General features: G+C 34.8%; 2 protein-coding genes across 4 annotated transcripts in view; one reads left to right on the top strand and one right to left on the bottom strand.

Annotated features, from left to right (window-relative positions):
- MTBP (MDM2 binding protein) overlaps positions 1-478 on the bottom strand; it is a 78,896-nt gene extending 78,418 nt beyond the window's left edge. Inside the window, exon 1 of one of the 2 annotated variants that reach the window (XM_003820496.4) lies at positions 283-478. In XM_003820496.4, coding sequence (XP_003820544.3) covers positions 283-400 — 118 coding nt within the window. In that variant the 5' untranslated portion in view covers positions 401-478. The remainder of the gene's footprint in view (positions 1-282) is intronic. The other variant, XM_063606476.1, reaches the window with a different exon arrangement.
- MRPL13 (mitochondrial ribosomal protein L13) overlaps positions 455-24,198 on the top strand; it is a 47,337-nt gene continuing 23,593 nt past the window's right edge. Inside the window, exons 1-4 of one of the 2 annotated variants that reach the window (XM_008973944.4) lie at positions 455-803; positions 2,566-2,689; positions 13,759-13,852; positions 20,517-20,577. In XM_008973944.4, the coding sequence (XP_008972192.1) occupies positions 777-803; positions 2,566-2,689; positions 13,759-13,852; positions 20,517-20,577 (306 nt within the window). In that variant the 5' untranslated portion in view covers positions 455-776. Of the gene's footprint in view, positions 924-2,565; positions 2,690-13,758; positions 13,853-20,516; positions 20,578-24,198 lie in introns of both variants that reach the window. The other variant, XM_063606477.1, reaches the window with a different exon arrangement.

Below are 24,198 nucleotides of genomic sequence, written 5' to 3'. Positions count from 1 at the left end.
CAAAAAGCAGGAAATTCCATTACTAAGGCATAGAAAATTTATTAAGTTAAATATTTACTATGCCAAGAACTTCTAAGGGCTGGAATCTTGCATCCACAAATTTGTCCCTGTTTTTCCATGAAGATGCTATTTTTGCAGCCCTCATTAACTCTATCCCAGATAGAGTCCCAGCTTCGTGGGACAACTACATATTGATCCCTCTTCAGCAGAACTTGATCACAAAACTCAAACTTCTTCCCCTCTCCACAAGCCGTTCCCGCTCTTTCTCATCCCAGCGCTTACCCGGCTGATTCTCAGTACCCTCACCCGACGACACCTCTGGCCCATGTTCTGCCTCCCTACTGGCCGCCGACGGGAATTTTCCTTCCCCCCAGATCACCAGCAGCAGGTACCGATCCATCACCTCAGAGATCACCCCCCAACTTTAGGTCTCGGCTTCCACATCCAAACAGACGCGCGCTATGACGCATTTCCGGTTCCCTTCGTTTAGGTCGGCTGGAAATTATGTCCTCCGTCGGTTTTCCGCAGTTTTTCCACCAAGCGAGATATTTTTGGGAGTTATTCCCTAAATAACTGCATTATATGCTCCTTTCATGACGAAATTGCTGCCGTGGAGAAGACTGGAGGAAACTCGAGGAAGAGGGAGAAGCCGACAAGTGCTCGACGGGCTAGGAACTGTCCTGCTTGGGTGTTAGCGTTTCCCGCCGGGCTAGTAAGGCTGAGTGACCCGGCGTGGCTACTAGGAGAAGGACGTACGGTCCTGCTAGTAGAGGAATATGTCGAGTTTCTCTAGGGCGCCCCAGGTGAGCTCGGACTCTTATGGCTTGATGGGGTTCATTATACTGGCAGAAGGAGAGCGTTGGTTCCGGCAGATTAAGTAGTGAAGCTGGGGCGGCAGGGAAGCCGAGACCCTCGGCCAAGAGGTGACTTGGGAAAGCACAAGAGGGTCGTCAGTCTGGCAAGCACTTAATGTCGTTCGTCTGTTACTCGTCCCCTCTTCTTTTCAATCTGCCCTTTTCATGTCTTTCTTGGGGGGGCGGGGGGAAGAGGATTAGAGCAGGTCGGAGAGGTAATAAGGTGGATCACATAGGGCATTGTAGGCCCTTGCAATAATTTGTTTTTTGACTGAGTAAAATGGGGACCTTTTGGAGGGTGTTGATCCACGGAGTAACAGGATCTGACCTGGTGTCAAAAGGAGCACTCTGGCTGCTGGGTCGAGAATAGACTGTTCAGAAATAGGGGTTAGTAGAGGACAGAAGCAAAGAATATGTTTGGAGGGTGTTACAGTAATCCAGGCGAGACGTGATGGTGCAGAGGCCACGCTAGAAATACTATGGAGTGTGTTGAAAGTGGTCAGGTTTTGTTTGAAGGTGGAGCCAGTAGGACTTCCTGAAGATTGAGTATAGGCCAACAGCAAAAGAAGAAACAAGGATTACCCCAAGGTTTTTTGGTTTGTCCAACTGGAGGGTGTGTCATCAACTGAGATAGGGAAGGCTGAGATTGAACCAGGTTTCAGGTGGAAGAATAGGAGTTAGTTTGGGTTATATCGGTCTAAGATGACTCTCAACTCAGTGCCGCTCCAAGTATGGTTCCTTCCTTGGGCTGTTTGTTGCCTCTCTGTGATGAGATAAATACAGGAAGTAAAATAAAACTTTTAAAACCTTTTTTAGCAATCTGACATCGCCCAGCATTTGTATTTTTTTCATTAAATTTTTTTTTTCTAAGTATCAAACTATTAGTCTACAATGGATGGGGACAAAAACTGGCCTTTTTCTTATATGTAGACTAGTTTGAGGTTGTGATAAGTAAATTTAAAATAAGACCAGCTAGCCTCGTTCTATTTTTCCAGCATTGTTTAGCCTCTTGTGTATATGCATAGAGAAAGCATCTGGTGGAGATCTTTCTGGCCTAGAATTTTCTAAGAATTTGAATACATTGATGACGACTGTAAAAACAATGCTCTATTCCTGAGGCAACCTAAAGATACCTATTTCAGGCAACTTTTTAAAGTTGAAATTTATTCCACATCACCCATCTGTACTTTCCCAACTACATTGTTCTATTTAACTCTCCCCAGGAACTGAACTCCTGAATCGTCTTCAGTTTCCAGTTGGCCACTCAGCTTTCAATATAATGTACCTACTAATCTCTAAATGTTTTTGAAGACCTTCATAAACAGCTTCTACTTTCTTACAAGCTTCTCATTGCCCCTCCAGATTCTATTATGTGTTATACAAAAAAAAAAAAAAAAAAGTCATACCGTAAAGGGAAATATATCTTTGGGATATTTATAACAAAACATAAGTCAAATTGCTAACAGGAAACCAGGAAGGAATAATTACTGTGTTTGTCTTTGCAGAATGATTAGAAAAAACAACCCTTTTCCAGAAATAGAAATGAAAACAAAAATTCTTTAGCAATAGAGTTATTTTTCAAAGAAATTGTTGACATTAATTGTAGAAAGATGTGATGATATATGATAATAAATTTAATTACTGTATTTCCATTTTAATGATAATTATCTTTATTTTTTCCTCTTTTTTTTTTTTTTTTTTTTTCCCCAAGCAATGGGCCACTTTTGCTAGAATATGGTATCTCTTAGATGGGAAAATGCAGCCACCTGGCAAACTTGCTGCTATGGCATCAATAAGACTTCAGGGATTACATAAACCTGTGTACCATGCACTGAGTAAGTATTATTTTAGACCTGTCATTAACCACTGTAGTTTTCATGCCAGAATAGAATCTTGATGAAGTTTGACAGGGCTGAGTTAAAGGGCCCTTTTTATTTTTCCTGAGGATCCTGTATTCCATTCTTGCTGAAACCATACTAGCGCCCAAAACTGAATTTGGCTTATTCACTGGAAAACCATATGGATCAGTTTACCCGGAACAAGGCTATTTTATGCCACTGCCCAGCGAAATTATTAGTAGCCCTTCTTTTCACACTCAGAAATAACCTGATTTGCCCCATGACTTAAACTTTCACTTTTATATATGTCTTTTCACGTGATGACATCCATATAAGGAGTTTTTAAGGGAAATAATTTTGCCCTCTCTTCTAAAATATTTTTTCCCCTAGAAAAATATATGGTGCTAGCTAGGTATGGGAAGCTTATTTTCACTAATAAGATTAATAGACTTGCTTTTCTGTATCCTTTTTCCAAAATAAAATTAAAAAGTTGTTTTCGTTCTAGAAGATTTCTGCTTACAGATAGTTTTTGATAGACTTCATTTGCCCCAGCACTTCATGGCCAGATCCAGATGTCAGTTTTTAGTCCTCATACTGGTTGACTTGTCAACAGCATTTGCTGCAATTGATCACATTTTTATTTAGCTTTTATTGTGCAATATATTAAACATACAAAGATGTATATATAAAAATATGTGATATTTTAAAGAAAATTAACCATAACAATTATAATGGTGAAATGAATATACTCAGCATTGGTTTGTTTCCAATTTTTTTGGCATTATGTTATATTACATTAATGTTGCTATCAATATTCTTGTGCCATTTTCTTAGCACACATGGAAGAATTTTTCCAAGGTATGCCCAAAGGACAGGAATTACTGGGTTTTAAGGTGCATAGCAACTATTGAGTCTTTATCATGCCAGTAGCATGCAAGTGTTTCCATTACTCCTCATCTTCAATAACACTTGATATGTTCATTCTTTTTAGTTTTGACTATTCTGGTAGAAATAAAATGCTTGCTTTGTGATTTCAATTTGCATTTTCTCGATGACAAATATGGCTGGCTGAGTATCTTACCACTTATTGGCCTTTACAGCTTCCTGTCCTGTGAAATGTCTGTGCATGTCTTTTGTCAATTCTTCACTGAGTTGTTTGTCCTTTGCTTTTTTCTTACTTTTATTACAAAAGGTTTCAAACTATCAGAAAAGGTCAAAGAATAGTACAATGAATTTCTTTATACTCTCCACCTAAATACAGTTAACATTTTATCATATATTTTTTATTCAACCATTTGAAAATAAGCTGCAGATGCCATTATAATTCCCCCAAAGTACTTCAGCGTGCATTTCCTAAAAATAAAGATACTCTCTATGTAACCAGAATGCCATTGACACACGTAAGAAAAGAAACAGTTCTTTATTTAGATGGTCTAATATTCAGTGCATTTTTAAATTTCTTTGGTTTTCCCAAGTATGTTTCTTACAGCTATTATTTTTTTGAACCAGGATGCAACCTAGGTTTATGTATTGTCTTTAGTTGTTATGTTCCTTTAATCTGTTAATCTAGAATAATCCTTCTTTTATTTTCTTCTCATTAACCTTTTGAGGAGTCCAGGCTAATTTTCATCTGGAGAACTTTCTTCTTGAAACACATTCTTCACTTGTTTCCCTGGATTCACTTGTTTCCCTGTTTCTTCTCCCTTTCTTAGTACCCTTGGCTATCCTCAGCTTTCTAAACTCTCAAATGCTCTTCTCACCAAAAATTGGAAGTGCGTCAGGGCCCAGTCCTTGAACCTCTTCTCATGCCTTAGATGATTGCATTTTGTCTCATGTATCTAAAAATCATCTATATGCTAATGCCTCCCAAATTTAAATCTCCGGTTTTGACTGCTTCCCTGTATTCTAGACTCACATATACAAATTTCTGTTAAGCAAATTCATCTGTTGTCTAGTAGACATCTCCAATGAATAAGTCCATTTGGAGATGTCTTGCTTCTTATCTACTTCACCCAAACCAACCTGTTCCTTCCCAGTTTTCCCTCTCTCAATTAATAGCATCACTGTTCTTTTTGTTGCTCTGGTTTGAAGGCTTTGCCTTATCTGTGACTCCTCTTTGTTCAACCAAAAAAATTAAAAAAGTACATATACACACACACACACACACATATTTAAAAATATATTAGAAAAAAGTATATCTGAACTCTGGCACGTCTCATCATCTCTCCCTCTACTCTGATTTTAAGCTGCTGTACTCTATCCTGTTTTATTCCAAAAACTGCCTCACTGTGATGTTTTCTTCTGCCATTGCCTCCACGTAATTCTTTCTCCGTAGATCAACTACAGTTATCTTTTCCAAATGAAATTTCTGTGTGTCCTACAAGAACCTAAATAATATGGTCCCTGTTACCTTTCTGACTTTCTTTCCTTTATTTATTTATTTATTATTATTTTATTTATTTTTTTACTATTAATTATTTCTGTCAATCCACTCAGACCTACTGTTCCATTAACTTGCCTGCTGAGCACATTTTTGCCTTATGCCTTTTTTTTTTTTTTTTTTTTTTTTGAGAGAGAGAGTCTCACTTTGTTGCCCAGGCTAGAGTGCAGTGGCCCAATCTTGGCTCACTGCAACCTCCGCCTCCTGGGTTCAAGCATTTCTCCTGCTTCAGCCTCCCGAGAAGCCGGGATTACAGGCATATGCCACCACACCTGACTAAGTTTGTGTTTTTAGTAGAGACAGGGTTTCACCATGTTGCCAGGCTGGTCTGGAACTCCTGACCGCAGGTGATCCACCCACCTTGGCCTCCCAAAGTGCTTACAGGCGTGAGCCACCATGCCCAGCCCTTAGGCCCTTTTCACACACTGTTCCCTCTGCCTAGATATTCTTTACCAGATATCTGCATAGCTTATTTCTTCATGTCTTTCAGATTTCTGCTCAGGCATTTATATTCTGAGAGAGGCCTCCCCTGATTCCTCTGCTCACCCTTTCACTCTATATACCTTTACCTTGCTTTAAAAAAAATAGTGTTCATGTATCACCTGAAATGTTATGTAAGTATCTGTTTATTATCTACCTTCTTTCACTAGACTAAGTTCCAAGAGCACATAAAATTTTGCCGGTTTTGTACACAGCTGTATCCCCAGTACCTGTAGTAGTGCTTCACACATAGTTGGAATGTAAGAAATGTTTGTTAAGTGAATACTGGCATTTATGAATTCCAGTTGTGAAAATGAAGAAAATACTTTTAGTCAGGGCTCTGGCATTGAAGCTAAGTCAGATTTTTGGATCTATGGAGCTAAGAGGAAGAGTATTCCAAATGATTTGATTTGAGCAAGAGCAAGGATTTTCTGTAATTTCTTATACTTGCTGCTCTAACCTTTTTTCTCTACCTAATGAAAATTTCAATAAGATATCAAAATAAACCCATACTCTGAAATCTGTGAGTATAGAATATGAATCTGAGGTTTCGTCTTTTTAATCTTTGTTTTTCAAGCACCCAGTACAATGTCTGGCCCATAATAGATGCTTGCCAGAAATCATTTGTAGAATGACACTTTCAAACAGATGTTTTGTGAGTAGTCTGTTCTTGTTCCCTGTAGTTATCCTGTGAACACTGGATTAGTGAATACCGAACCATTGCTTCTGGGGGGAAATACAGAGTTAGGTTCCTCTGAACCTCTGGTCACAGCATTTTCATCAACCAATCAATACATAACCTTGTTTTATGTGTGTTTCTGTTTAAAGATATCTTAACACTGAACTTGTGACCAACAGCAGTATAACAAGCTTATCTAACACACATATTATCTCTATAAGGCAACAACACAGCCTTCTTGTATTTAGGAACACTAAATAGCACTCAGTATACCAAGCTTGGGGGATATTTTAAACAGTGAAGTCACTAAGAAAAAGTCCACAGATGCCAGAAACATAGCACTACATAGAAAATGAAAAGGATGCTTGTTTGTTGTATGAAAGGTGAAAGAAGGCAGAGCATCACCTTGTTCAGCCTCAGCTGGGAACATGTGCGTCAAGTAACACAAATTTATTTCCACTCTGAGCATGTCCATGAATGACTGCAAAAGCACTATGAGTATTGATTTTGGGGTAACAAATAAATTTTAACAAGTAGGCAAATTTGTAAATATGGAATCTATGAATAAAGAGATCAACTGTATTTTGAAAGTAAATAGTGATCAGGAGACTTACACTTTCACTTATAAACCTGTTTACTTTAAAAATATTTTTTGGCAGACCAGAAAAATAGTCATAGAATTACCAATTTATAGAGTTGTTTAATTCCTTAGGACTTTAGATATTTTGTTTAACCACCTCATCTCTTCATTGACAGTCGAGTAAACTAAAATCAGGATTTCATTGCTATTCAGCTATATTATAGTAGAACTGGGAGTAGAACTTAGGCACCTGTTTCTTATGTAGGAAATTCCCCATTCCACTTCAGTCTGGTGATTCTTAACCACTTGTACTGAGTTTTCTTGCTGCTTTTTTCCTTAGCAATGGTATCAGCAGATAATAAATGAGATCTCTTAGGTTGACTTTGCAGAAATGCAAATAATACAAAATTTGAGGAAAAGTGCAATTAGTAGCAGTCACCTAATTTCCATCTCCAAATATAGCACTAACTGTCCACTCAAAGTTCTGCTTCCTTATAACCAGGTCATCATTGCAAAAACATACCTTAGATATGGATGAATAGGCATTCGGCTAGGATACCAGAAGAGCTGTTGTGGCTGCCTATTAGGTTTCTGTGAAAGTAGAAACTTACTTTTTAAAGACTGAATTGCATTTTTGTTTCACTATGTGTTTTGAGACAGGGTCTTACTCTGCCATCCAGGCTGCAGTGCAATGGAGCCATCACAGCTCACTGCAGCCTCCACCTTCTGAGCCTCCCAGGTAGCTGGGACTATAGGCGTGTACCATCATACCCAGCTAAGTTTCTTGTAGTTTTCGTAGAGACATGGTTTCACAATGTTGCACAAGTCGGTCTTACTCCTGAGCTCAAGGGATCCACTCACCTCAGCCTCACAAAGTGCTGGAATTACAGATGTGAGCCACCTTGCCTGGGCATGTTTCAGTGTATTTAATATGTAACATATTAGCAAAACTTCTCGTGTCCAGAAGATGTCACTAAAATCAAAACTTAAATTGCAAACAATTTTCAATTTATAAATATGTTGTGTTTTAAGAGTTCATTCTAACATTTAGTGGTTTAATAAGCATTTATTGAGCAGATATTATGGGCTTATAATCACTGTAAACATATTTTTTTTGAAAATTGACCTACAGTTTCCCAGAAAAATAATATTACAAATGATGATCATTGTTCTACGAATGGTTGTAAAAATTAACAAATAATGTACTGAACATAATGTATACAATATTTGAACTACCTTATTTGTCAAATGGATGTCTGTGAAGTGTTGTGGAAACCGACTTTTCATTATAAGGTTATTTTTTATGGAAAATGTGGGTTAAGGTAGAAAGGATGTGGAACTGGTAAAGGAATCCCTCCTTCTAATTAGAGCTGCCCTCTTGAATTTGGGACTTGAGAACTTTTTGAACATGTTTCTGATAAATCAAAAAATAGGTTATATATGGTGATTAGTGGAGTATGACTTATTCTTTATGAGGATTCTACTCCTTTCACTGCCAACTGAATTAATGAATTAATATTCATTGAGGAGGACTATAGGAGTATTTAAAGGAAGCAGAGGAAAACCTTTCTTTAGCTTTGCTAAAATTAGATTATGTTAAAATATTTCTGTTCTGCATTGAATGAAACAAAAGTTGCACTCAGTTTATAAAAATTAATGCTATGAATGCTAACATACCAAACAATTCAACAGAGATCAGATTTATGATCTAAATCTACTCTAGTATTCTGCCTTGTAAGTTTATGATGCTGTTCTTAAAGTTGCTTAGCTAACATTTTTCTCTTACTATTCAGTTAAATGTAAAAATGTATTTCAAATGTTAATATCACAGCATTTTAATTTTGCAATCTAAATTGTACATTTATACTTCACCTCACTCCTAGAATATCATCCTACAAAGCACTGAAGGAGATTTTTGCTTCAGGCTATATCTAGAATACGTATCTCCTTTGGAAGTGACTATATCAATATTGTCAATAAATTAAACAATATGCCTTGTTGCATGTTACAGTATCTATACATTCAGCAGATTTTATGGTAACCTATCTGATCATTCATCACCTTGGCTGTGCACAAGTTCAGGGATGCCAAAAATAACACTGAAGTAGCCATTTGGACGTTTGTCCTTCCAAACTTAGAAACAAACATAAAGGCCAAAGCCAAACTTTGTTGTTTATCACTAATTCCGAATAGCTATTTTTCAAACATTTCTCAAACTAAATCTTCAAGGAAACCCAATAAATAAAAGCAGTACTGTCCTAGTTGAAGGAAAAAGAACCTGGATCCTTGTGCCTTGAGTCACCTTTTAGAAGCGTAAGACTGAATCACCTGAACTTTAAAAACCACTATGCTAAATCAAACAGCTTATAAGGAAGGATTCAACCCTATAAAGGGGAAAAAAACAATCTACAGACTGGAAGAAAATATTTGCAAACCACATTATCAACAAAAGACATATCTAAACTATAAAGAACTTTCAAAACTCAACAGTAAAAAAACAAACAATCTAATTAGGCTATGGGCAGAATACATGAATAGATGGCAGATAAGTACATGAAAAGATGTTCAATATAAGTAGCCATTAGGGAAATGCAAATTAAAACCGCAGTGAGATAATACTACACAACTATGAAAATAACTAAAATAAAAAATAGTGACAACAGATGCTGATGAGGATGCATAGAAACTGGATTACTCAGCATTGCTGGTAGAAATGTAACATGGTACAGCAACTCTGGAAAAGAATATGGCAGTTTCTTCTAAAACTAAACATGAGCTTACTGTATAGCACAGCAGTTTCATTTCTCTTGGACATTATCCCAGAGAAATGAAAATTAAGTTCATGAAAAACCTGTACCAATTAATCGCTTCACCCTATTACTCTTTATCTTCCCATGTTCATCAGCTCCTGGCATATTGCATATTCATTTATTTGTTTGTTTATTGTCTGGCTTTTCAACTAGAGCATAAGATTGATTAACAAGAATTTCTTTGTAAGGAACTTAAACAAATTTACAAGCAAAAAACAACCCTATAAAAAAGTGGGCAAAGGACATACATAAAGAGACACTTCAAAAGAAGACTTACATACAGTCAACAAGCAAATGAAAAGATGCCCATATCGCTAATGATTAGAGAAGTGTAAGTCAAAACCACAATGAGATAACATCTCACACCAGTCAGAATGGCTATCATTAAAAGGTCAAAAAATAATAGACATTGGCAAGGCTGAGGAGAAAAGGGCATGCTTTTACACTGCTGGTGGGAGTGCAAATTAGTTCAGTCATTCTGGAAAGCAATTTGGTGATTTCTGAAAGAACTTAAAGCATGCACATATGTTCATTTTAGCACTGTTCATAATAGCAAAGATACATCATCAACCTAAGTGCCCATCAGTGGTAGACTGGATAAAGAAAATGTGGTACATATACACCATAGAATACTGTAGAGTCATTAAAAAATGAGATCATGTCCTTTGCAGCAACGTGGGTGGAGCTGGAGGCCATAATCCTAAGTAAACTAACACAGGAACAGAAAACCAAATACTGCATGTTCTCACTTATAAGTGGGAGTTAAACATTGGGTACTCCTGGGCATGAAGGGAACAACAGACAACTACTTGAGGGTTGAGGGTGGAGGGTGGGAGGAGGGTGAGGATCAAAAAACTACCTATTGTGTACTATGCTTATTGCCTGGGTGACAAAATAATCTGTATATTCAACCCCCATGACATGCAATTTACCTATATAACACACCTGTACATTTACCCCTGAACCTAAAATAAAAGTTTAAAAAAATAGAGGTTTTTCAGTTACATTCATTGCTGTATTCCCAGCATCAAGAATGGTACATGGCATTAGTAAGTATGTAATACATAGCAAGTGGATTTGTTCCTCAATGGAAAAGGATTATAAAGCAAATTTTAAAAGAGCTGGAGACTCCCAGCAAGCTGAATTGGTGTCTCTATCTGAATCTGCCCTTGCATGGAATCTGAATATCTCAAACATAGTTAAAAATGAACACTAGGGATTTTTGTAAACACTTACTGTGTCTGGTAACTCTATGTGAGGGATCTATAATTAAGAGTCTGCAGCAAGGATCTAGGACCAAAAAAATTATACAAATGCTAGAACAAAGTAGAGTTTGCCATTTCAGTGGCAAAAACTGCAAATACTTTTGCACCGACCTAAATGGCATGGCTTACCTGGCCCAGACAGTAGTGTTGGAAAAACTGGTAAATAAGGCTACAAAAAGTTATCCTATACTCTAGGTCTCCTTGAATCCCTAATCAAGGAGTTGGTACATGGGGAAGTACAAAGATGGCAAATAACTGTAACCTGTGAGCAGTTTGCTGAGAAGGACTTCTGAGATCTTAGAATTTAGCAGAAAAGAATACGTGATCAATTAGTGAATGATATCATTGTCTCCTTATGGCATTTTAACTACCACTTTTTGCCATCTGGTTGTGGTAGAAATGGTAAGATCTGCCTTTGAAGTTTTACTAGAGTTGTATTTGAAACTTAACTTTACCACTTATTAGCCATATAATTTTAGCTGAGTTGAACCTCTGACTCTGTTTTCTCCGTAAACATTATTAAATAGTAAAAGTGGTAGCAGGCAGAGGGAGTACGTTAGCTTTACCTAATAAGATAGTTGTGAGACTTTAAGTGTTAAAAGTGAGTATAAAATGCCTAGCTCAGTGCTTTGCATGTAGAAGATGTTGAATAATTATTACTTCCTTTCCTCCCAGGCAATTTTGAGGAAAAATTATGACTTCATTCTGGCTTAAGGGAGAAGGTGGGCCAAAACATTGAGGCGGTGTAGGACTAAGAGGTGCCCCGATGGTGTAACCTATCTGAGACCTTAGGTTTCCTGACATGAAGCTGTTGAGTTTTCACTTTGTCTGAATTAGTTTGAATTTATTTGGCCATTTAATTGAGCACCTAGTATTATACTGAGGAGTCAGATAAAGTTAGAAGTTTAAGGTTAGAATTTTTGTAAATAAACTCACAATTCCTATTTCTAAAAATTGCTTACTATTTTTCAACTTAATTTCTCTTCAGAACATCTCTTGATCAAGCACTAGAGCTATGATGTATTTACATTTGGTACATATATATTAAATGTGCAGTTTTAAATTAAAAATTATAAAATGAAACTATATGTATTTAACTTAATAGAAATTTAGACAGAAACAACTGTGCTATATCCAGGGTGACAGTCTTACAGTAACACTGACTTTAGTGTTAATGAAATACAGTTAAAAGCATGTATTTAATTGCTGGTTAGTTTTTGTTTAGAGTTAGTAGAGAAATGCTTCTTAGAATGAATTTACTAGAGATTTGGCATATATTATTGAGGAAGAACAATTTTTCCCAGATTAGATGTGATACCTTAGAACTGAAAGAATATGATTTTCAGTTGCTTTGTGGCAATCTGTCTAATGCCCCTTGGAAGATCTTTTTTGCTCTCTGTAGATATTTTTTGAGTGGCTCGAGATGCTTTACCTATATTTAAAACTTAACAATTTAAAAATAAATTCAGTTTTAATGGAAAGTTTTAAGATTCCATTTTTTCCTCCAAATAGATGTTATGGAAAGAGCCTACACCGGGTGTTAGGTAACTTAGCGTGTGAGCCTTTGCAAATCACTTAATCTTCTTCTGCTGTAAATGTCTGAATGTGAGCTAAAGTAATTTCAGTGTTTTTTGAGGTTGTCTGGTTATCTTCCCACCTTCTTTATTTGCTGTTCTGCTGCATTTGCCCAACTGCCTGAGTAGCCAACAGGGTATAACTTTCAGGAACTTCAATCATTTAATTAAACATTGTCAGACTATTCTTTTCCATCTAATAACAGCAAGCTTCCCAGGTCTTTCATTCATACCTCTGAATTTCCTTTCACTCTAGTGATGAAAACCCACTTGCTTTATCTTCTTTTCTTTATTCTTATCCTATATAGACTATGAACGTCTGTGAAAATTCTGCCATTCAAATTTAGAGCTCTGCATAGAATCTTATAATCTTTAGTTTTCATATATATTGTACTTGTATTTCTTATTTTTAGTACTTTTTTTCTTGAGCTTCTAGAATATCTTGGTTTGTTTTTTCTATTAGTAAAATAGGTATTTTATAAATGTTTCTAATTACTTGATTTTGTTATGTATAGTCAGTTATTTGAAAATGTACATGTTAACTTTTTAGTTTGTTTTTAGATGAACAGCCAAACTTAGGGATAGAAAATGAATGCAGATACACATATTTTGATTTTCAGGTCATCTGTCCTGTCAAATATGTTTATGTAGTCATAGTTGAGAGTAGCAGTTTAAATTTACTATAAACATGGTTGGAAAGAAACCTTTCCATGGTAGTTAATAAGATCAAAGCAGTCTATTCTCTAAATTTGCAAAAAATCATAATTGTGATGTTTTACATATGTTTTCAATTTACCTGTAGGTAAAACATACTTTTTTATATCTATATACATACTGTTTTCATTTTCTTGGCTATTTTTCAGGGAAATTTTGTATCAGACATTTAAAGGCACTTAATACAAACATTTTTACTGAAGTGTAATTATTAATGGGAAAAGTCACAAGAATAACAGTAATTTGCCTTTAAAAGATGTATTGTTGTTATTGGCAATCTTATTAAATTTCTTTTACTTTGCAGTGTTGAGATTTTCCAAATGGCCAGCCAACTCTTTCTATACTTAGATGTTATATTAAAAAGTAACAGAAATCTATTCAAGGATTTTTGATGTTGCACTGTGACTTGCTTTTTATTTTTTAATATGTTGTTTGAACTTTGATAAGCTTTATAAATAACCAAGGCCACGTTTTCTTAAGGTTTTTATTTTTCTTACAAAATCTTGTTTCTTTTTAAAATGTAGGTGACTGTGGGGATCATGTTGTTATAATGAACACAAGACACATTGCATTTTCTGGAAACAAATGGGAACAAAAAGTATACTCTTCGCATACTGGGTAAGATAATGCCATTGTCAGGGAAATTAGGTAGTTAAAATATATTACTTTAAGAATACAGTTGTTCTTACTTAAAAGAAAAAAGATATTTTTAAAAATCGGCATTTATTACTAATTTTACTCATGCCACGTATATAATTTACTCAATTTTTAAAAACCACACAACTATACCAAATATAGCTATTACCTGACAGTATTTGTTTATCCTACAAGTGTTTCATATAACCTGTGGACAAGATTATTCTCATGTTTTAGTCACTCTTTTACTTTGTATTTCTGCTTCCTGTAATTCATCTTACTGCTGTTTTCAGAACCATCCCAAACCATCTGAAAGTTAACAAGATGTTTAAGGAATGGTCACTCTTCTCTAGATAAAATCTTGTTTGTCAGTATCTCTCTTAAGTAAATACACTCACCTGGGTGTGTTCTGCTGGTTTCCAAATACAACGTGACTCTCCCCCATTTTTCAGTTAGGCAATCTTCTATTGCAATAGAACTTTTCTTCAAGGCCATAGTATTTCTGTATTTGAGTTTACTGTCAGCTAAAACTCCTAAGTCTTTTTCAGGTATATTCCTGTTGAATCATGTCTTCTCCTTCCTGTGTGCTTTAGTTGTAATTTAATTCAATTGCAAGACCTTAAGTTTACTCCATGTTAAATTTTATCTCCAGCCTTTTAAGATCCTGATTTTATCATCTCATGTATTAGTTAACCCATAGCTTCAGGTCATGTGCACATTTAATTAAGTGTACTTTCTATACTGTTACTCAAGTTATGGTTAGAAATGTTATCTTTTATTCTTGATCAAAATCACTATTTTATTTCCAACTGCATCTTCGCCTTTGATGTTCCCATTTGTTACTTTTCATCTCTTGCCCCAAGTGCATCTTAAATATTTGGAACAACTGTTTTGCTTCCTTGAGCCAGCCTTTGCCCATTCCTCCCCTTAAAATACATTCATGAAATCTTTATATAATTTAACAAAACTGAATTTACATCCGTCTTTAGTAATTTCAGCTATTGGCAGATCTCTATGTATAAACCAAGTTCTACAAAATTGAGAGGTAATTGGGAAAGAAATATTAAAAATCAGAATAACATAATGTGATAAAAGCATAAAGGGAAGTATTGACACAAAATGCTATGGTAATTACTATAGCAATAATATGTAGTATTACTGCAAATGAAAGAAAATGACAGCACAGCCAGTAGTGAACAGCTACCATAATGTGTACGTCAGCTGGTAGTGTCCCTGTCAGTAGTGCTTTCTCACTGATAGATGAAAATTCAAACTCCTTTACAAGTCATTGGAAACCAGTTCCCACTGCTGCTTCATAGTTCTTCTTAGACAACATATTGCTATTTCATTCCTTTCTGCCTTTGCATGTGTTGTTCCCCTGACAGTGAGGAATTCTCCTATTTATCCATTAAAAATTGACTCAGATGTCACATTTTCTGGGATACCTTTGCTATTTCCTCATCACTCAAAGAGTTGATTGCTTTTTGTTTCTGTTGACTCTTCACTTACACTTTGGACATACTACTTTATTATGCTCATAACACTGTATTACAATTACATATTCAAAATTTAGCTTGCTAGTTGTAAAATTTTTAGGACATACTAATTTTAGAAAATATAGAGAAGTTTAAAGAGGGAATTAAAATTCACTCCTGATCCCATGACTTACCATTTTAATATACAGTCAGCCCTCCATATCTATGGATTCCACATTGTGGAAATGTAAAATTTTCATTTTGTTTTGTTTTTTGAGATGGAGTCTTGCTCTGTCATCCTGGCTGGAGTGCAGTGGTACGATCTTGGCTCACTGCAACCTCCGCCTCCCAGGTTCAAGCAATTCTCCTGCCTCAGCCTCCTGAGTAGCTGAGACTACAGGTGTGCACCACCATGCCCAGCTAATTTTTGTATTTTTAGTAGAGACAGGGTTTCTCCATGTTGGCCAGACTGGTCTCGAACTCCTGACATCAGGTGATCTGCCTGCCTTGGCCTCCCAAAGTGCTGTGATTACAGGCGTGAGCCACTGCACCTGGCGTGTTATTTTTTTGTATTTAATTGTGTCAATACTGAACATGTACAGACGTTTTTCTTGTCATTATTCCCTAAACAATATAGTATGACAACTATTTACATAGCATTTACATTATATTGGGTATTATAAGTAATCTAGAGATGATTTGAAGTATACAAGAGGATGTGTGTAGGTTATATGCAATTACTATGCCATTTTATATCAGGGATATGAACATCCCTGGAATTTGGTATGCTCAGGAGGTCCTGGAACTAGTCCTCCACAGATGGAGAGGGATAACTGTATATACAAGTTTATATCCTTTTTCACTTAATAGAAAATTCTCAGAGAACCTTTTTGTAAGTATTATTTTTGGTTACTAAGTAGTAGTGCACAAAATGATTTACGATACTTGATCATTGTTCTGTTTTTTGAAATGAAAATTTGGGCTTTTATAAGCGGCTGATAAACATCTTTTTTTTCAATTCTTGTTTTTTGTTTTTTTTTTTTAACTCCAGTTACATGTGCAGGTTTGTTACATAAGTAAACTTGTATCATGGGGGTTTGTTGTACAGGTTATTTCATCACCCAGGTATTAAGCCCAGTACCCATTAGTTATTTTCCTCTCTCTACTCCCACCCTCCACCCTCCAATAGGCCTCAGTGTGTGTTGTTCCCCTCTATGTGTACTTGTGTTTTCATCATTGAGCTTCCACTTATAAGTGAGAATATGCAGTATTTGGTTTTCTGTTCTTGTGTTAGTTTGCTTAGAATAATGGCCTCCAGCTGCATCCATGTTGCTGCAAAGGACATGATCTTGTTCTTTTTTTTATGGCTATGTAGTATTTCATGGTATATATGTACTACATTTTCTTTATCCAATCTACCTTTGATGGGCATGTAGGTTAATTCCATGTCTTTACTATAATGAATAGTGCTGCAGTGAACACACATGTGGATGTGTCTTCATAATAGAACAATTTATATTTCTTAGGGTATGTACCTAGGAATGGGATTGCTGGGTCAAATGGTATTTCTGTCTGTAGGACTTTGAGGAATCGCCACACTGTCTTCCACAGTGGTTGAACACTCCCATCAACAGTGAAAAATTCCCACCAACAGTGTAAAAGCATTCCTTTTTCTCTACAGCCTTGCCAACATCTGTTATTTTTTGACTTTTTAATAGTAGCCATTCTCACTGGTGTGAGATGGCATCTCATTGTGGTTTTGATTTGCATTTCTCTAATGATCAGTGATTTTGAGCTTTTTTTCATGATTGTTGGCCATATGTATGTCTTCTTTTGGAAAGGGTATGTTCCTGTCCTTTGCCCACTTTTTAATGGGGTTTGTTTTTTCTTCTTGTAAATTTAAGTTCCTTATGATGCTGTATATTAGACCTTTGTCAGATGCATAGTTTGCAAAAATTTTCTCCCATTCTGTAGGTGTCTGTTTATTCTGTTAGTTTCTTTTGTTGTGCAGAAGCTCTTTAGTTTAATTACATCCCATCTGTCAATTTATGCTTTTGTTGCAATTGCAGTTTGCATCTTTGTCATGAAATCTTTGCCCATGCCTGTGTTCTTAATGGTATTGCCTAGGTTGTCTTCCAGGGTTTTTATAGTTTTGGGTTTTACAGTTAAGTCTGGAATCCATCCTGAGTTAATTTTTGTATGTGGTATAAGGAAGGGGTCCAGTTTCAATCTTCTGCATATGGCTAGCCAGTTCTCCCAGCACCATTTATTGAACAGGGAATCCTTTCTCCATTGCTTTTTTGGCCAGGTTTGTCAAAGATCAAATAGTTGTAGGTGTGTGGTCTTATTTCTGGGTTTTTTTCCACTGGTGTATGTGTCTGGTTTTTTTTTTGTTTGTTTGTTTTTTATCAGTACCATGCTGTTTTGGTTACTGTAGCCCTGTAGTATAGTTTGAAGCTGGGTAGCGTGATGCCTCCAGCTTTGTTCTTTTTGTTTAGGATCGCCTTGGCTATTCAGGCTCTTTTTTGGTTTCATATGAATTTTGAAATATTTTTTTCTAGTTCTGTGAAGAGTCTCAGTGGTAGTTTAATAGGAATAGCATTGAATCTATAAATTGCTTTGGGCAGTATGGCCATTTTAACAATACTGATTCTTCCTATCCATGAGCATGGAGTGTTTTTCCGTTTGTCTGTGTCATCTCTGATTGCTTTTTATTATTAAAGTTTTTTTTTCTTTTGAGATGGGGGCTCACTGTGTTGCCCAGGCTGGTCTTGAACTTGTGGGCTCAAGAAGTCCTCACACCTCAGCCTTCCACAGTACTGGGATTACAGGCATGAGCCATCATACCCAGCCTTCATCTCTGGTTTCTTTGGGCAGTAGTTTGTAGTTCTCATTATAGAGATCTTTCACCTCCCTAATTAGCTGTATTCCTAAGTATTTTATTCTTTTTGTGGCAGTTGTGAATGGGAGTACATTCCTGATTTGACTCTCCGCTTGACTGTTGCTGGTGTCTAGGAATGTTAGTGACTTTTTGCTAGTGATTTTTGCACATTGATTTTGTATCCTGTGATGTCTTTGTCCATTGATTTTTTTCATATATGTAGGATTATTTAAAATAAATCCCTGGAAGTGTGATGTGTTTTGATATCAAAGGAATGATCATTTATAGGTCTTTTGATAGGTATTTTCAATCATGAGTTTTCTAATCCATAGAAGAGCATACAAATGTTTGTTATCCCAAATCTGTGCAGGCACAGTATTATCTTTAAAAATAAGGCTGTTGTCTTTTGATATGCAGCTGAATATTTACATTTACTTAATAATGAAGTTTCAGTGTTACTTTATCACTTTCTATGAACATTTTATCTATTAAGATTATTAATCCACTTTTGTTTTTACTTTTAACAAAATTTTTATGTCATTTACTGTAGTTATTTAATTTTATATTATTACATGCCTTTTCCTTTGTCATTTCTTCTGTTTTCCAGTCTCAGAAATTCTTTCTTGTTCAGATTTTCATAAACATTTACTTCTAATTTTTTAGGGGTTGGTTGAATTGGGTGTGTGTGCACCTTGAACTTTCACATCTAAGTCTTTAGTCATCTAAAATACACTGGCATGAGTTAGAGATACAACTTAACGACTAGTTGTATCAACAGAATTGTTCAATTTTAAATAGGACAGGATTTTGTCATATTTATCTGTGTGTCCCCAGTTCCAGCATGATACACATTTAAGTGTTTATTGAATTAATTTCAATGAAAAACCCTTGGCTAGCATTTAAAACAAATGTTCTCTTACTCCATCCCATATTGGAGGAAAGAATGAGTTATTTTCTTACTAGTAAAAATCAATTGAGTGTTGCATTACTCAAGTCATCCTCCACTCAAAATTTTACATTAGCTTTCCAAATACATCAGAATAAAGTCCAGACTTCTGAAATATATTGTAAATGGTATGTTTTAGAATTTGCCATCTCAATTTTCAAACTAGAAAGATCATCTTTCAGCATAGAAATTGTAAAATATTTTTTTCCACGGAGAGAAAGAATGCAGGAATAGAAGTCTAGACAGGCATTTCTTTTTCTAAAACTGAAATTCCATGAAAAAAGAGAATATCAATTTTAAAACTACCCATCTTTCTCAGCAAACTTCTAACTTTGACAAGTTTTATTCCTAAAATGTGTTTTCTTAAATCATCTTTAAAATATTTTCAAATTTTATTGAAGGGAACATACGGAAAAAATCACCTTTAGGTAATCTTAAGGTTTTTTGCAGATTCCACACTGACTTTCCAATTTCTCCCCCTTTCTTGAAAATCGTTTGGACTTCATCTGTTTAGGAAAATAGAACCTTACATCTATATATTTATTGTTTTTGTTTTAAATTTCCCAATCCCTTTCACAAATATTTTTTCATTTGACCCAGAAATCTTTTCAGGTAGATAGCATTATTTATTCATATGAGTAAAATTATATGCAGAGAGGTAAAATGAGTTGCCTGATATTACACTGGGAGTCACTGACAAAACCTAGATTCCATACCTGCATCTAGGGTATCTGGAAGCTAAGCTGCCTCCAGTACTATTCAATGTATATTTTGTAATTGCCACTTTTTTCATTTTATAAAGAATAATCGATCTGAACACAATGAAATATTATATTACTTAGAGCCAATATGTAGCACTTAGAGACCTTTACAAACTGCTAAGAAGAAACATGATTACTGGCTGTCTAGAGTATGAACTTAATTCAGAACCAAGTGGACTACCAACATTTTCCCCAGACCTAACCCGTAGTTTATACGGTTTATCTAACTAATTTGGTAAGGAACATGAAGTAGTCTGGCTTGTTTCTATTTCTTTGTTAAATCAAGTAGTAATAAATACCCCATAATGAGTGAGTGAATTAATAACTTACAATTCAGATAGAAATATACTTATGCCAATAAATTTTTCCAAGAAGTAGAACTTTTTATGATATAATGGTAGTTGACCATTTAAGAGAATAGCGTTTCAAAAAACGTAGATTACTACTTAATTTTGAAAACACTAATGAACAGCATAGTTTCCAGAAACAATTTATTAAAATAGTTTTCTTATAAAAGAATGATCAGTTTAAGAATACAGTGTCAGCCTATGCCCAGTTTTAATGTCTTTTCTCCTTTTAACAGCTACCCAGGTGGATTTAGACAAGTAACAGCTGCTCAGCTTCACCTGAGGGATCCAGTGGCAGTAAGTTTCTTGTATTTTTTATTAATCATCTTTGGAAAGACCAATTCAGATACTGTTTTGTCAGTCTCCCTTCTCATTATTTTAATATAGTTAGCATTCAAGGATATAAATTCTTCACTTTAGCTGTATCACACACGTTTTGATAAGTATTATTTTTAATATTCAACTCTATGTATTTTCTAATTGCTATGTATTATGTTTTGCATTTAGTCGAAGAATTCTGATGTTTTTCTTTTTAATTTTTGATACCTGCATAATCACCTAGTATATGATGAGTTTGCTGAAATGTCTTGGAAAGGAGAGAGATATATGTATGTATGTGTATACATATATTTTCAAACATGCTAAGTGTGTTCTTCTTATATTCTGACTTTTTTTGTTAACTCGAGTATTATCTGAGTTTATTTTTGTTTATTAACATCTCAATTGTAGATTAATTTCTTCTTACAGGTCTGTCCATTTTATTCTGGAAAAAATAGTAAAGTTCTTAAAAACAAAACTACTTTCATTTTATTTTATTATTTATTTATTTATTTATTTTTCTGGAGACAAGGTCTCACTCTGTCACCCAGGCTAGAGCACAGTGGCACAATGATAGCTCACTGCAGCCTCAAACTCCTGGGCTCAAGGGATCTTCCCACCTCAGCCTCTCAAGTAGCTGGGACTACAGGTACACACCACCACACCCTGCTAAAACTTTTTATTTTTTGTGGAGACCAGGTTTTCCTATGTTGCCCAAGCTTGTCTCAAACTCATGGGCTCAAGCCATCCTCCCACCTCGGCCTCCCAAGTGCTGGGATTACAGGCGAGAGCCACCACACTCAGACTTTATTCTGTTTTTAATTTATGTTTTTAAAGACAGGATCTTGCTATGTTGCCCAGGCTGGACTCAAATTCCTGGGCTCAAGCAATCTTCCTATTTTGGCCTCCCAAACACCTGGGACTATAGGCACCCTGCTTGTTTATGTTTTATTTATTTTTTATTTTTTTTTCCTGTCAATTTTTGCCTTATATATTTTGAAGGTTTAGTGTTAGATGAATTTAAGATTGGAATTGGAATCTTTCTAAACAATTGATCAGGGTCAATATGTACTGATCCTCTTAATCTCCAATAATGCTTTTTACCTTGAGGTCTATTTGTTCTGACATTAATATAGCTACATTAGCTGACTTTTGATTAGTGTTTGCCTCATATATTTCATTGTTTACACTTTACTAAGTTATTGTGTTATAGATGTTTTTATTGTAAACATCATGTAACTAGATTTTTTTTTCTCTCCTTTCTTGCTGCCTTTTGGATTGGTTGAATTGATTTATTATAGCTCTAAGGTTCATCAGTATTTTTACCTTCCTTCCAAATCAATGAAAGCCCTTAGAAGATTTTTAACTACCACCCTCCCTCCCAATCTACAAGCTTTCTTTGTTCAGGATTTTAAAAAAACTCTTCCAATTGAACATTCTTGTTATTGTTTTATTCTGTTACTGATTTTTTTAAATTTTCTTTTCTTACAATCCCTTCTTGTGACTCAGCCTGCCTTCTGGTATCAATTTCCTTTTCCTTGAAGTACTTCTTACTGGCATTCTTCAAGCCACATTCTCTTAATACTGAACTCACCTTTTTTGTCTGAAACTGTTTTCTTTATTTTGTGCTTTCATTCTTGAAAGATAGTTTTGCTATATGTGGAATTCTAAGATAACAATTATTCCATTATTTTTCCCTCAGCTTTTTGAAGCTATTACTCAATTGGAATTTAGCTTGTATTATTGCTTTTATGAATCAGATGTCGATTTAATTGTTTCTTTATGTGTACTCTTGTCTTTTTTTTCTGGATACCTTTAAGACCTTTTCATTATCTTTGGTTTTCATATCTTCCTACTACAGTCTTATTTATTTGGTTTGAATACTGGTGTCTTCAGTTCTGGAAATGTGTTAGCTCTTAAATCTTCTAATATTGGGTCTCTTTATTCTCTGTTTCTTCCCTTTGGAAATCTGGTTATAATAAGAGTAGACAGTTGCATTTGATTGTACGTGATTCAGTACCTCTCTTTCATACTTCATGTCTCACTGTCTCTGTGGGGCATTCTCAGTAATTTCTTCAGATCTGTGTTCCAGTTCTGTATCTTTTCACCTGTGTCTAATCTGATTAACCTTTTTCTGAGGTGCTAATTTCAATTATCATTTTTCCCTTTCTTAAAGTTTTATTATTTGGTTCTTTTACAAATTTGTTGATCAGTTTCAATAGTCTTCTGTTTATCATGTTTTGGTTCACTCTTATATTTCTTTATGCATACTAAACATAATTCTTAGATTTTAGATCTGATTCTAATATTTGTGGCCTTTGTAGGTCCGCAATTTATAATATCTGCTCAGTATACTTACTTGGTAGGCTCATGTACCTTGAAACTTCATCTCCAGGAATTCTTTAAGACCTGTGTTAAAAATGACTTTCCTCAAAAAAGATTCACTTAGCTTATGGCTAAGTGAATTGGGCTATAACAACCTAAGTTTTTTGAGCTGAACTTTAGACTTACAGGATTTTGATCCCCACAAGAAGGATGAATTTGGGGCCTCAAAGCCTTGTGAGGTCAGCTTTGTTTCATACTTTAAAAAATATTTTTATAAACAATATTAATTAACTTCACTAATTAACTAAATTTTTAATTGCTTTTAATTTTAACTACATAAATATATAAGTTTATATATATTTATATGTTTATATATGTTTATATATATGTTTATATATATATTTACATATATTAAATGACCTCTCAGAAACATAAAGTCTTAACACTAATAGAAAATAGATGGAAAATTTATGTGGTTCACTAATGTTTATTTCTTTGTGTATTATACTGGGAGAAGTTCTAATTCATACGTTAGTCACCAATATTGCTAAAGGCAAAATCTCCTGTTGTTTTTTCTTTTAGCTATTGATAGACCTAAACTTTCAACTTTACTCATAGGTTAGATAGCATTTTTTTCCTATTAGAGACTATTTTATCTTTTTGCTGCAATACATTAATAAATTAGCAAAGTGCTAGACCTAAAAATATCATTTTTTGTTTCCCTAAAATAATAAAAATAAATATCTATTGTCAGGATACAACCATTTGTTTGGTATAGTACTGCCTAAAATTTTCTTGGTAAGGTTGGGGGGAAGGATATTTTATTATAATAAGACCTGACATACCATTTAAAAGTTTCATGATTTACTATTTATTTTGTATTGTTTATATCTGTTTTATAAAACTGTGCTCAGAATTTGCTTCTTAGGAAATATTTAATTTTTTTTCATAACTAATGTGTTTTTAAGCCTTACAGGTCAAAATATTATATTTTGAATATTAATATGCTTTGTATATAATAGCATTAAAAGTTATAAGGGCTCCTGATAATATATATCACAGCTGTTAACAATAAATTATACTTTTAATAGTTCATAAATATTTTAAATGTTAAAATGAAAGTTTCTATTTTATGTTAACTGTACACTAGGAGGCAGTATAGTATAACTTTCATGTTAAAAATTTGGTCTTAGGTAACATCTGTAGAAATTGTTTCAAATTATTGTTTATGAGCAATAATTGAAATGGATTGTAAAATGTTTGAGGAAGGCTTAG

The sequence above is a fragment of the Pan paniscus genome, chromosome 7 (assembly GCF_029289425.2).
Source record: "Pan paniscus chromosome 7, NHGRI_mPanPan1-v2.0_pri, whole genome shotgun sequence".
NCBI lineage: Eukaryota > Metazoa > Chordata > Mammalia > Primates > Hominidae > Pan > Pan paniscus.
Note: the sequence above shows the minus strand (reverse complement) of the source record. Positions and strands in the feature narration are given on the sequence as shown.